The sequence below is a fragment of the Scomber scombrus genome, chromosome 22 (assembly GCF_963691925.1).
Source record: "Scomber scombrus chromosome 22, fScoSco1.1, whole genome shotgun sequence".
In the NCBI taxonomy this organism is placed as follows: domain Eukaryota; kingdom Metazoa; phylum Chordata; class Actinopteri; order Scombriformes; family Scombridae; genus Scomber; species Scomber scombrus.
In genome coordinates, this window is record NC_084991.1 from 8,208,200 (window position 1) to 8,223,015 (window position 14,816).

General features: G+C 42.0%; 1 protein-coding gene across 1 annotated transcript; it reads left to right on the top strand.

Moving 5' to 3' along the window:
- Nucleotides 1–1,743: 1,743 nt before the first annotated feature.
- On the top strand, nt 1,744–14,404 carry LOC134004597 (ATP-binding cassette sub-family D member 2-like). The gene is made up of 10 exons (XM_062443932.1): nt 1,744–2,802; nt 3,375–3,555; nt 4,066–4,187; nt 8,897–9,059; nt 9,738–9,832; nt 10,980–11,125; nt 12,093–12,238; nt 13,394–13,478; nt 13,957–14,082; nt 14,200–14,404. Exons 1-10 carry the CDS (start codon nt 1,861–1,863, stop codon nt 14,402–14,404), a joined length of 2,211 nt encoding a protein of 736 aa, XP_062299916.1. The 5' UTR covers nt 1,744–1,860.
- Nucleotides 14,405–14,816: the final 412 nt, after the last annotated feature.

Here is a 14,816-nt window from a genome sequence, read left to right on the forward strand (position 1 = left end):
ATCGGCGCGAGGAACAGAAACCTCTCACGCGACATTAATAAACGTGTTTATGGACTTATTTTAGGGGGGGAAAAAAGGGGGGGGGGGGGGGTATAACTAATTGTAAAAAAACAACTGAATTGTAATTTAGCCCATCATTATCTTTGAATGAGCACAAATTCATGAAATAAGATATTATTTTTCCTTTTTGAAAAACAGCTTCAAAATCCCTTTAGCCTGCTATACAGTTACCTACTTAATAAGAATAATTTTCTATACTTTCATATATACTACTGTCTGAGTCTGACTGTCCAACCGCAATATCCAGAACATTGGCCACTGACATTATCATATTGTACCTTATTAATCAATAGGCTATGTTAGTCAACTGATATTTTGGGGATGTATTGGTACATCCTTAATAATTTTATTGTTCCTCTAGTTGAAGGTTTAAGCTTTGCTGTGCAGAATGATTCAGGCTATAAGAGTTTAACACTGAAAGGCTGTTTTGACAGTCATCTGCTGAAAGTGGAAAGTTTCTCTGTTCTCAATGCAAATCTGATTTTAATGAGTGAACCTACACAACTAGTTAGTAGTAAGCCATCTAATGCATAGTAAGTATGGTATTGCAGTGGTCAATTAGCAAAGGTCATTTTCTGTGAAAGAGTTAGAGGCAGAGTATATGTGCAGAGAGTCAGCTGAAGAGCAGGAATGTGGTGTGAGATTGCAGGAGATCAAGGACAAGTTTTGGGAGTAGAGTGTGATAAGGGAGAATGAGGTGACGAGCAAGCTGGCCTTGTTGAAAATAACAGGAGACACTGGTTTGTGTTTTGACTTCTGTGGCTTTTCCCATCTATGTATATAATATTCACTTGGGTGTGCGCAAGTCAGTCTCTTCCGTAAATCGCAAGGCTATGAATTGTCTGTTTTGGCATGAGCTAGACACAGTATAGATATAGTTTCTACAACATAAGCCATCTGGTCCAGTAATCAGTTTACACAGGTGTGATGTGGAAACACTGAAAATGGACCTCACACTATTTACAGTGTAGAAGTGTCCTGTTGACATGTTAAACTTCTGAGATGAAATATATTTGCATATTCATAGATTATGGATTTTTTTTAATGAGGGAGAAGGAGTAGATGGAATTTTAAGGTTTTGAGTGGAGTAATTTAACATTTTTGTGGAAAAACATATCAGACACAAATAATTATTCAAAGTAGAGTATTTTATAATACAACAAGTCAGGAGGGGATCTTTAAGAATTTAAATTTGTGAATATGTAATTTGGTGAAAACAGTTAACAAATAAATCAAATAGAACTGCGAACAAATACACTCCTGTCACATTCAGTGAATCCAAACAATATTGTTCCAACAAAATATGTTTCCAAAATAATAACTAAACAGAATATAGCAGATTAAGTAGATTTAAATGCGGCAGATACAGTAGATTATATTTAAATACAGTAGATACAGCAGATTACATTTGTTTACGTCTGTCACGCAACCAATCCTGTTTTTGTCTGGGGGTGCGACCAATGAAGAGACTGATGTCAAGCTGGCGATAATAATAGCAATTATTTACTGTCTACAAAATAAAAAGCACAAACTCAACATCACGGTATATAGCATTAACGTATTGGGGAAGTTGATTTATTTTGAAATGCATAACAGGAAGTTCTGTTTTTTTTAGTATCCTGCGTTCAACAATGGTACAAAAAAAAAAGAAACCCCAAGCAGGATGTAGCGGTACTTGTCAGCCCTGCAGCCAGAACAGAGGTCCTTCTCTCTTTCATGTCGACCCGGTGAGAGGAGAGGAGTTTGGGGGGGGATGGCTGTTGTGAGGATTGTCAGTAAAGACGACTAACGTTTGACAAAATGTCGCACATCCTGGATGCGGCGTGCAGAGTGAGATGGGACCGTTCGGCTGCGGCGAAGAGAGCCTTGTTGGTTGCGGCTGCTGCGTACGGCTTGAAAACGCTTTACCCCATCATCTGCAGGCAGCTCCGCAAAGACAAACACCCAGGGAACAATCGCAGGCTTTCCAGGACTGAAAACGGAGCCACATGTCTGGTAAAATCCCAGACAGATGCGGCTGTTAAAAAGACATCCCCGGGGGTGAACGCAGAATTTTTCAAGCAGATCCTCGATCTTGCTAAAATCCTCTTCCCCAAGCTGGTGTCCAGAGAGCTGGGTTTGCTCAGCTTGCACTCGGTGGCGCTGATATCTCGGACGTTTCTTTCTATTTACGTGGCCAGCTTGGATGGCAAGATTGTTAAAACGATTGTGGAGAAGAAACCCAAGAGCTTCATCCTCCAGCTGGTCAAATGGCTCCTCATCGCCATCCCGGCCACGTTCGTCAACAGCGCCATCCGGTACCTGGAGTGCAAACTGGCTCTGGCCTTCCGCACCCGGCTGGTGAACCATGCCTACCGGACCTATTTCACCGATCAGACCTACTACAAAGTCAGCAACATGGACGGGAGGCTCGCCAACCCGGACCAGTCTCTCACCGAGGATGTCGTGATGTTCTCCCAGTCGGTGGCTCATCTTTATTCCAACCTCACCAAACCCATCCTGGACGTGATGCTGACCTCCTACACTCTAATCCAGACGGCTAGATCCAGAGGTGCAAACGCCACTGGGCCGACCCTCCTGGCCGGGCTGGTGGTTTTTGCAACAGCCAAGGTCCTCCGCGCTTGTTCGCCCAAATTTGGCAAGCTGGTGGCTGAAGAGGCTCACAGGAAGGGCTACCTGCGCTATGTGCACTCCAGGATCATTGCAAACGCAGAGGAGATCGCTTTCTACAGGGGACACAAGGTACAGTGTGCAGGGCTGAATGGTAGCAGGCAGTGATAAAGGTGTTGCATTTCTATATTATAGCTGTATAATCCAGTTACAACCATACAATACAGCCACAAGTGTAATGCACCATTAATAAACCTGAAATTAAAGCTGAATTTCCATTTTGACATACATGTCTTAACTGTATTTGATAGATATATTAACATTTAACACCTAATGTGGTTTTGTTTACCATCAAATACAAATCTGTCATTTCAAATAATCCATTTTAAATTCTCCTAAATAACCCAAAATTGTTTGACAAAGTTAATATAGAGTCTTAGCATATGTATATCTATTAGAGCCTGACCCATATATCAGTTGGCCGATATTATCAGCTGATGTTGGGCTACCACAGATATATCAGTATCGGCATCTGTTGTCTAATATGTGCCAATTGGGCTCTGATATCTCTATAATTAGATTGATGATTATACTGCAAACAGGCCATTTGGTTTAAGGTTCAACTTAAATGAATGTGGCAAAAAACAAAAACCCTGCATGAAATGAAATGCTACTGTTTTATTGTAATATACTGTCCTGTGCAGGTGGAGATGCGTCAACTGCAGAAGTGCTACCGGGCTCTGGCGGACCAGATGAACCTGATCCTGTCCAAGCGTCTCTGGTACATTATGATCGAGCAGTTCCTCATGAAGTACGTGTGGAGCAGCAGCGGGCTCGTCATGGTTGCCGTGCCAATCATCACCGCCACCGGCTTCGCTGACAACGGTAGGGGCGGCAAAGCGAGGGGTCCCAAACCTTTTCTTAACAAGACTCCCAGTTAAATCTTCTTCACTTGTTGCAAGAAACAAACAATATCCACCTTACACATCAACGTAATGGCCGTTTGTTTCAGTCTGTGATGTTAACAGATTTCATAACACACATGAGGATCATTAGCATCTCCAAACCATCAGCCACTGTTTCCTCCTCACACAGGAGCTGATTAGCATGTGTGAAAACAGTAACTGCCTCCCACCCACACCTCCCCACGTGACAGTTGCATAAAAATGAAGCTTTAACTGAGTCTCCTTGTTTGCTGATCAGTTTTACCACTGTGCCAATCTTCTGCTGTCACTACTAATATTTAAAGATCTCATCTCAGTGGTGTTTTTATGTTCACAGGCTCAGATGTGAGAACGAATCAGTCTTGTTAAGGTGTCTATAGCATCGCAGTTTCTCAGTGAGCTCACTCTCTCTTCTGGCTTGTGTGTTTGTCTCTTTCTGTCCATCGTGTAGAAACAGCAGATGGTCAGACGCAGGTGTTGGTGAGCGAGAGGACCGAGGCTTTCACCACAGCCCGTAACCTTTTGGCCTCAGGAGCTGACGCCATCGAGAGGATCATGTCCTCCTACAAAGAAGTGAGGACACAGCACGCTGATATTAATATAGCCTCAGTGGATTGCGATGTGTTTGTCTCCTGTCTGAAAAGAATCTGAACTAAATACACAGATGAATAAGCCCAGCCTTCACCTATGACCCCACCTGTAAATGTAACATAGCGGCCCGTAAAAAAAAAACTATATATAAAGGACAAAGCTCTGAAAGTAGCTGCAGAGTAAATTCACAGATCGATCAATAGAGTGACATTTCTAACACAACTTCCTATTCTAGGAATGAGTCAGTTTCAGATTAGATTAAATCTAATATGAATGAGATCTTTCATCTGTATGCAAACATCATAAACAAATGAAGTAGGTGCATTATCTCAAAATTCTTCATTTAACCATGAGATTGCATGTGATTCAGCAGATATAGCAGGATTATTATTGCCTTTTTTTTTTTTTTTGCATCAGTTTTGTTTATAACCACCTGTAAGTACAGTAGGGGAAATATCAAAGGGGAAATATCACATGCATGATAAATCCAGCTGACAGTTTCACGATAAACACTTTTCAAAATAAAACATAAATCAACACAATAACCTTAAGAATGAGATAAAGAAGTGAGGACAGTGAGATTTTCTAAATTGTCACTCATTACCTGTGCTGATATAATATTATACTATCATACCTTCAAGCTCAGCACAGATATAACTTGGTTCATAGTTGTTATTTAGAGGAAGTTTAGCATCTTATTCTGAAGAAAGTTGTATTTTTATATACGTGAGAGTTTCAGATACTCAAATGAGGTGGACACGTGTCAGTTTCTAAACTAGTGTCTAAGAGGCTGAACAGATGGATGACTCAGTGACTGACAGATGCATCACACTGTACTGTACACCCATCTCTCTTCCTCTCCTCCTCTCCCTCCTTGTGAAACTCACTGTGTATGCACAGGAATGTGTTGGAGTCCCTGCTGAAAAAAGCCAAGAAAGAAAGAAAGAAATCACTGAATGAAAGGCCTTGTTCATTGAGGGCCAAATCCCTGATCTTTCGTTGCATTTTAATCCAAAAAAAGAAAGAAAAAAAATAGCAAGGACCATTCATGCATTGTCTTCCTCGGGCTGCATTTTGAGGTCTTGTAAGAGGATTTGGCTGCTGCACATTTGTTGTGAAGCAGTATTGCATTGCAGCTGGTATGTACTCGCCTGTTTCTAATCATGTGCCCACCTGTGTTTTTCGGTGCGTTTAACCATTGCCTTTGTAACACATGTAGCGTTTGAGCATGGGGGTCATTTGAGTTTGCGTGTAGCGTGTGACTCGCCTGTGAACGTGCTCATCATAGTTCAGCGGTCTGTGGTGAAGAGGAGGAATTGAAACTTCCTTTAAGAGTGCAAGCGGGTCATTGTAGGAAGTCTGAATTAGGTCTGAGTCAGGCCTTCTCTCTAAAACTTCCCTTTGTTTCTATCTCTCGCCATTTTCCCCCACAGTGTTTCAGTAACTCTGTTGTCACGACCGTCACGCCGTTGCAAGCCTCTGATGCAAAACTCCTCGCTGGAGGATACGAATTTTAACCTGCAGTCACCTCTCTTCTCTCTCTTCTGGGTGCGTGCAGTCGATGTGCAGCAGCAAGCCCCTGCTTGCATTTCTAGCAGATGTGCGAATGTGTGTGCAAAATTAACAGGCGGCACGGATGGAGCACATTCCTGAGGCGATGTGCCCTGCTCACTTCTCCGAACACTCTGCCTATTTAATATGACAGCGTACAGCGTGTTTATTTGCTTGTGTGTGTGTTTGTGTGTGTGTGTTTGTGTCTGAGGTCAGATGGCCCTTTGTCATGTTCCAGCTTGTGTGAGATTGCTACTCAGCAATGTTTAGTTTCCTTTTTGTTCTACAAATGCCAGTTTTAACCCAGTCTGGATTGAAGCCCTGCCTATTAGCTTCCTTCCTGTTTTCTCGTCTTTTTCACTGCTGTACATTTGTTCAGGTATTGTCTCTATTATACAGCATAATCCAAGTGCCCAAATGATTGCAAAATGGGGGTCCAAATTTATATTTCCATTGATATTTTGTACAATTTCCTCATCGTTGTTATTGTTTTGTTTCGAAATGCTTAGCTCAAAGCATAGGCTGCAAAAGATGTGGGAGGAAGAGGTATTTCTAAGCTTATTACAGTGACCGTAGAGAGTAGACAGGAAACATGTGGCATGCGTCCTTAACAGTGGGCCGTAAGGGAATTTTCTTGCGAGGCAGCTGGATTCGCGAGATCAAGCGAGGATCCATCTCGTCAGGTTTCAAGTTATGGTGGTTGAAAAGACAGCGGTTCAGACTAATCAGCATACGATGAGGAAGTGCTGGCAGCTAGGGGCGTGGTTTAGGTGGGATCACAGCAAGAAGTTAGCTGACAGATGATTCATCCAATCACCTGCCAGGCTTTTTGTTTTTGTTTTTTAAAGTTCTTGGATGATTCTGTGTAACAATCCATGCGGTGCACCAGGTAAACCGGGGATCTTGCCTGATGTTGACATTTTTAGGGACAACTTGACTATACTTGCATGAAGCTAGAAAGATACTTTTTTTACTGTTTGGAAGACAGCAGAGATGGAATCATGCAGGCTTTTCATTTCAAACAGGCATGGAACAAAAGTTAACAATTCATTTTTTAATTTTATGGTGAACTATTCCTTTAAAAAGGCATGCAGCGTAGACTAGTTACATCAGAGCAAAAAAAAATCAGCTTAACATCGGTGTTGTGGCATTCAGATGATGTACTCTTATTCCCCACACAGTCACAGTCACACTCATCTTTCCCTCATCTTTTATTCCTTAGAAGTTTAATCAGATTTTAGGCTTTGACAAGACAACTGGGTCAAGTTAGTCCTCTGATATGTGTCCGACTGCATTAACTATAATAGAGGTTGAACACAGAAATCTTTCATAGGTATCGTTTCCTGGAGACAGAATATGCTGACGCTGTCATGTCACTGTAGGTCAGCCAGCAGTACAGCCTTGTGCGTTTGAGTGTTGCCTTTCCAGAGCTCCTTCCCTCAGGGCTTAGCCTAGCTGTGAATAATCCTCCATCTGTTGATCTTTCAACCCGCACTTCTGCATCTCTTGCTCGCTTTCCCTCTCTCTCTCTCGCAGTGTAATGGGAACCTGCATGGAATGAAGGTTATCAGATATATTGTCCTGATATAATAAATGTATTTATACATGCACTCACTCATTAGAAAACAAAAACCACAGCAGTATCCAAGTGGTCAGCACTTCTACTGAGCTCATTTCCTGTATCCCTAACGTCTTCTTTTTTGTGTGGCACGATGCTGCTGTTATTTGGTGAAAAAGAGCACGTTTTGCATGTGCACCTGTTTGGTCATTTCGTGGTACGTAATTAACCAACTTAAAGCGAAAATCGGTGGATAAAGCACAGCTTATTATGCAAATCAGGTGATACTGTGGTTCCCGATTGTAATATTCAGTTACGACGACAGCCACAACGCAAGCTCACATTTGCACACCGATGTTTATACACATCTGTATGCCATAGACCACATGTTTAAAGCGCTTAAACCAGAATTTCAAACCCTTAAATAACGAGATACTTCTAATTGTATTCATTTCGCAACTGTAGCTTTAGTTTATGCATTATCTTGTTGTTTTTGGCAAACTCAAGTCATCACAGGAATGTCTTGCAACCTCTTGAAAAAATATTTGCACTTATGTGTCATACAGTAAATACTAGCTTGAGTTTTTTCCTGGTTGGATCCCAGCCATTTCAGATGTACTTTATTCTATCCTAACTGTAAGATAATAATACAAAAAAGTTGTATGTCTACATATTTATTACCCATTTGGGTCCCAGCAGGATTCTAAGATAAGCCGTTGATGAAGTTAATATCTTCATCATTAGAGGAGGAACACAGTCGTTCTCCACTCTCCCCGATTTAGACACATTTCGTTGCGTTGGTGTTTTGCTTTTTTTCCCTCTTTGAGCCAGTCAAATCCCTGCAGCTCCACTTAGTGTCCATGAATTCCCAGAACTGGTGTTTGTTGTAATATAATCAAGCTGTGTCAACAGGCTGCATTGTCTCACTGCAGGGTGCTGCGCTGCAGCCAACGCTGGTGATTTTTTTCTTTGTTTTCTTCTTTGTTTTTCCCTTCTTTGATTTCACGAGTTTCATTTTATACATCATTCTGAAATAAGCTTTTTCATCTTCTCTCTCTCTCTCTCTCTCTCTCTCTCTCTCTCTCTCTCTCTCTCTCTCTCTCTCTCTCTCTCTCTCTCTCTCTCTCTCTCTCTCTCTTCTCTCTCTTTCTCTCTCTCTCTCTCTCTCTCTCTGAGGCCATTATACATCTGTACAGCAGAGGAAAACACAACTCTGAGGGATTATAATTAATCCAAGAGCATACACTTGCCAAAAGTAAAGAAAGAAAAACAGTCAATCCTTAACTCATTTCCACTGCATCAGCCACTTTGTAAATTTGGTGTTGGCACTATTACACATCTTTACACACACACACACACACACACACACACACACACACACACACACACACACACACACACACACCCACACTGATACCTATTTGTCAGATTTACCTGCCCTGACCTCACCACCTGTTCTGTTTCACCAGCACATGGCCATGATAATGACCTCTGCCATAATTGGAGCTGCTCTGGGTCACGCTAATCGTCCTCTGACATTTACCTTAATAACCTTTGACCCCCTGTGTGTGTGTTTGGAAAGGTCACAGAGCTGGCAGGCTACACCGCCCGGGTCCACAACATGTTCGTGGTGTTCGAGGACGTCCAGAAGGGTGTTTACAAGCGCTCCTCTCTGTCAGCCACAGCGGGAGGGGAGAAGAAGAGCAAGCCTGAGATGCACATAGACGGACCACTGGAGATCAAAGGTGGGCTCATACTTGGTGCACACACCTCTTTATGTATCATCATAAACCGAAACAAGGAAGCCTAAGTGGCCCCTCCCAACTTCCACACATGCTTGGTTATGGTTGCTATGCAGGGTAGATTTTCACCACTTCCGCTGTCTGAAGCATGAAGCAAACTGGTGGCTTTTGTCAGTTAGTTCCAATGTATTGTGTGAACTTAAATAACTCCAACTCAAGTGTTTATTTTCAGCATAGATTTGATTGTCATCTGTACTGAATTGAAAGCAGAACATGTGTGTTAAAGTAAATTCCCTTCACACTGACTACAAACTACAATTCCACACTCTTGCTATCTAATTGTGCCAAATGTTCCCTTTGTGGGGCAACCTGCAAAACCAGAAAAATCACCCAACATGTCACGGTCACTAGTCAGTAAATATCCTTTTGTAAACATCCATTTGATGCCACAATCAATCTCCTTTTAAAGAGTAGCATTAAGCTAAGAGATAAGTGAAGTGGCAAAGAGGGATTTTCTTATTTTTACCCCGTAATTCCTGCTCTGTAGGTATTATCCCGTCCATATTCATGCTTATGCGTAGACAGAGAGGGAGTTTAATCCTTTATTACTACTCTGATACACTGTCACTCCGTTTTCCTGACCTTTCCTCCTCTCTGTGTTTCTCTCTTTTGTCTCTGCAGGTGAAGTGATAGATGTTGACAACGGCATTGTGTGCGAGAACGTCCCAATTATCACGCCGAACGGGGATGTAGTAGTATCAAGCCTGAATTTTAAGGTGAGGCAGCTCTACTGTCTGTTAGATTGTGATGGGAATGGGCTAAAATATGAAAGAGCAGCTAAATGATTCTTTAATCTGTACTTCAGCATCAAACTCTGATTTACTCCCCGTTGATATTACACTTCAACTGATAGTTTCAAATGTTCTCTGAGCCCCTAATCAGCATCAGACTCCCTCAGGGTTTTGGTCTGTGTGGCGTTCATTAGCATTTAAGAAGAATCCTCTGTAGTCTCATTAGGAAACAGATACATCCTTTGGGTGTCAGCGTGTTCCAGCCCTCCAGCTGTGGACTACTGTAATGAGCTGCAGAGGATTTTTGTGATGCTTACCATTACAGATCAGAGCCGACAATATTTAACTATCATTTTTTGAGCATTTCAGATATTCTAAGGACAGCTGCCACTTCCTGTGTGTTCTGCTCAGTATATCCTGCTGTGTTTATTTCCCTCTCAAACATCAGAGAGGCCGAGGGGTCTGCAGATCCCAGGGGCCTGTTCTTTGTTTGTGGATAATTGAGTTGGATTGATTTCATTGCTGTTAATTGGACACACTAGCCAGGATTCTGAAGCGCTTCAAAGCTGGCTTTAAACTGTATTTATAACTATTGTCAGAGCCAACATTGTGAAAGAGAAATTTCAAGACGCCGGGAGGCACCGATAGAAAGACACCAATGAAATTAGGCTTTAAGATGAGAACATGTACATTAAAATCAGTTGCAAATACCACAAGTTATCTGATAGAGAACTGAGAGGATAATTAGCTGGGTAACATCATAGACATATCAGATAGTGACGCCCCCTCATGAAGATCAAAATCTCTCTGGCCTCAGTTTTAGAAATGGCTTGCTTGCATCTCATGCCAGCAGACCTCTGTCTAAACTACACCGAGCTCCTGTTTTAAAAGACTGGCTTCAGGTGAATGCACCTGAGCACCCTGCTGACACTGAGCTGATACAAAAATCTGTTGACACTGTGCTTACACACACAAATAGCATACACCACACCATACAACATACCCAAGCAAAACTTCTTCAGTGTGTGACAGATGATATGGTATTCAGCTCTGAATCAGGCATTTGAATGTACATATAAGCATACATTTTCAGATTACTTTTACTTTTCAGTGACTGATGTGATGTTTTCAGGTGGAAGAGGGCATGCACCTATTGATCACGGGGCCGAACGGCTGCGGAAAAAGCTCTCTTTTCCGGATCCTCAGCGGCTTGTGGCCTGTCTACGGTGGCCGGCTTCACAAACCTTCTCCTCAACATATGTTCTACATCCCTCAAAGGTACACACACAGACACAGTCTCACACATACTCCAATATACCATAGCGGTGAGGGGCACTGAAACAACTGTAGGGTTTGATCATTGTACCCGTGAACCCTATGTGTAATCTAATCCATTGTAACAGGACCAGTGTGTATGTGTGTGTGTGTGTGTGTGTAGGTGGGGGCTGACAAAGAGAAACCAGAGCTCTGCCACAGTGAAATATTTACCATACAGACATACTGTAGCTTTTAATATCTCACATTTACAGCATTGTGTTTATTATTCATCTTATAGATTCAACAAAATATTGCAAATATTCACCCCTTGGCTCTAGTAAAAAACAGCAGCTAATAGTTCATATAAGCCTGAGCCATGTAATATAATGCAGGTTGCCACCATCATCACCATCAGTCATGAAAGTGTATAGTGAAGAGTCAATCATCATCTATCGGGAACATGTGAGCAATTTTAGTATCTATACTGTGAGTTTCTAACAGGTAAGATGATGAGTTAATTCTCCGCTAATTCAAGCAGTAGAAGGACTGCAGCTCTCAAACTGAACTGAAGTGACCCAAGACAAACTGTCACACGTAATCTTATCCAGGGCTGCAGACTCAGCAGCTCCCTCCTGCAGAGCAGTAAATATTTTATACATAGGATGAGATGGCCACCTGGTAGCTGTAACATAACCCAATACACTTACACTTTTCTCTTTAAGTGTCTAAAGGTCCTGCCCTTTTGTACACACACACACACACACACACACACACACACACACACACACACACACACACACACACACACACACACACACACACACACACACACACACACACACAAGCCCTCTGTTAGCATCCTCTTTCCTCAGTGAATGGAGCACTTAATGAAATGAGAAGTTCACAAACAAACACTCAGTGGATAATGTATTTTTGCGTGTGTGTGTGCGTGTGTGCGTGTGTGTGTGTGTGTGTGTTGTCCCTCCAGGCCCTACATGTCCATGGGTTCACTGCGGGACCAGGTGATCTATCCAGATTCAGTGGAGGACATGGCTGCCAGGGGAATGAGTGACAAAGACCTGGAGACCATCTTGGACATCGTCAACCTCAACCAAATTGTCACCAGAGAAGGAGGTAGGACAGTTATGAAGACAACTTACATGACGTGGAGTTGAGAGTTTCAAGCGATAATAGGGGAAGATGCAGATCATGTAGATTGAAGATTGGAGATGTAAAGAATTGCTCAGGCAACACTTTTACAACTTAAAAACAAACATCAGAACTAGACAAATAGCATCAGACAAACTAGACAACATAACAAGAAATAAGTAGATGAAAAACTGTCACATACAAAAACTACATATAAAAAAATAAAAATAGACAAAACAACCACAATTAGACATAGTAACTGTATAAAACTACTCAAAATAACCATCACATAGACAGAATAAACAGAACAGCCATCAGACAAAACCATTAACTTGACAAAACCATAAAAAAATGCATAAAATAACAATTAGCCTAATGTGAGTCTAATCCGCTACTAAACGATAATGTTATTGACTTTACTGTTAAGATTCTATTGGTCTACAGTTTCTGCAATGTAACTTTGATGTGGTTTCAAATTTAGCAAACTTTTCACTGCAAATTGTTACTGTGGTGCAACAGGCTAACATTATATTTAGCAGCCAGAAGCTTGATCTTTTGCACGTGGGTATTACTGGTATTGCCTAAACTTGAATCTGTGGCTAATTGGCAGCCACTCTCCTCTCATCGCCAAACAAACAGGCCCATTGTTGTGAAGTAACTGCTGCACAAAGCTCGGTGCCGCAGGAGGTTTTAATGTGTGAATGAATGCACTGTGAAAATGTTTGGAAAGGTCTTGATTGCAAAGGGACTCGCACGCATGCACAGTCAAAAATCATCAATCAAGGATGTGAAGGATTTTCTGTTTAGTCACACTGCAAACACCAGACATCTGTCTTTTAGTGCTGGTAAGAACAGACATTTAAAAACAGTCTGTTTATATCTTAATTATTCATTACATTGCTCATAATGTATTTTTGATGAACTCTTTATGTACTTGCCTAAGGTCACCTGTTAATACTTTAAAGTGGGTCAAAATACTTGAGTAGACTAAATGCAGTTTAAGATACCTCTTCACCAAGATGAATAAATCTAGAAAATGTTTTCTCTCAGCATCTATAATCCCAAAATATCAGTATCCGCCTTTCAAACCATTGTAGGGGTTTTTATGGTTGTTTGATGTCGTCTTCTTTACTTGTCCAGGGTGGGACACTGAGCTGGACTGGAAGGATGTGCTGTCAGGAGGCGAGAAGCAGAGGATGGGCATGGCCCGCATGTTCTACCACAAGTAAGGAGATCGCTGTTTGTTCAATATTCTTAATTTCAAGAGGCCAAAATGTCCTCTTGAAAGGTAGTATCAAGTTGAGGTCAATTAATATTCCTGCAGTCTGCTTTTCCAAGTTAGTATCACACTTTTTAAAAGTAAAAGTAGGTCGTTTTTAGAGAAGTTGGTATTATTTAGGGTTGGGCAATATATTGATATTGTGATATGAGATTAGATATCGTATTAGATATAGAATATCGTAATATCTTTTCCTGGTTTCAAAAGCTGCATTACTGTAGTGATGTCATTTTATAAACTTACCAGACTGTTAACCTAGTTTACCCACTTAGTCATTATATCCACATTACTAAAAAATCTCACTGAAAATATTTTGTAAAAGCATCAAGTCATCCTACAATATTATCGCAATATCAATATGTGCATTAAGAAGACAACAGGATGGATAGCGACTATTAAAACCATTTCCCCCCTTGTGTGTCAGGCCTAAGTATGCGCTGCTGGATGAGTGTACCAGTGCTGTGAGCATTGACGTGGAGGGAAAAATCTTCCAGGCCGCCAAAGATTCTGGCATCTCCCTGCTCTCCATCACTCACAGACCCTCCCTGTGGTAAGACACATCACACAAAAGAGGAATTAGCCTGTGATGTATCATTTTCAGAGAAATGAGGTCCATCATAAAGTTACAAATTCACACTGCTGTCTCCTCCTTCCTCTCCGCCTCCAGGAAGTATCACACCAACCTGCTGCAGTTCGACGGGGAGGGCGGCTGGCGCTTTGAGCAGCTGGACACGGCGACCCGTCTCTCCCTCACCGAGGAGAAACAGCGGCTGGAATCCCAGCTGGCCGGAATCCCCGAGATGCAGCATCGCCTCAACGAACTCTGCAAAATCCTGGGAGACGACTCAGTCCTCAAAACAGCTGAGGAGTGAGAGAGAGAGGGGGGAAAGAGGCCAGGGGGGGAAAATGGACAAGAGTGGGGGCAGGAGAAGAGAGTGTGGGAGATGAAGAGGCAATGAAAGAAAAAGGAATCTGTAAGGCGAGGGGAGGGGGGGGGGTTTAAGCATTTTTTTTTCCTTGTTTAGATTTTTTTCATTTCTTTTGCTCCAAGCTTTTCCTATTAAAGCAGGAGAGCTCTCAATGCCAGCTAGTCTTTCAGCTCTCCTTTCTCCTCTTCCACTTCTTTGTAGTCTCTCCTTTGCTGAGCTCCAATCTGAGAAGTGGAGGGGGGTGAGTGAAGTGGATTCACAAGTATTGTCGTCGTCCCCCCCCCCGTGCAATGCATACAAACCGCACACTCAGTTGTAGATTCTAGCTAGTTTTTAGCATGCATCATTTTTCATT

Bases quoted from the DNA above. Each gene is read 5' to 3' on its own strand.
- LOC134004597 (XM_062443932.1), top strand. From the start codon at position 1,861: ATGTCGCACATCCTGGATGCGGCGTGCAGAGTGAGATGGGACCGTTCG. The intron at 12,239-13,393 runs GTAGGACAGTTA...TTACTTGTCCAG, and splicing joins AATTGTCACCAGAGAAGGAG to GGTGGGACACTGAGCTGGAC. The intron at 13,479-13,956 runs GTAAGGAGATCG...CTTGTGTGTCAG, and splicing joins GCCCGCATGTTCTACCACAA to GCCTAAGTATGCGCTGCTGG.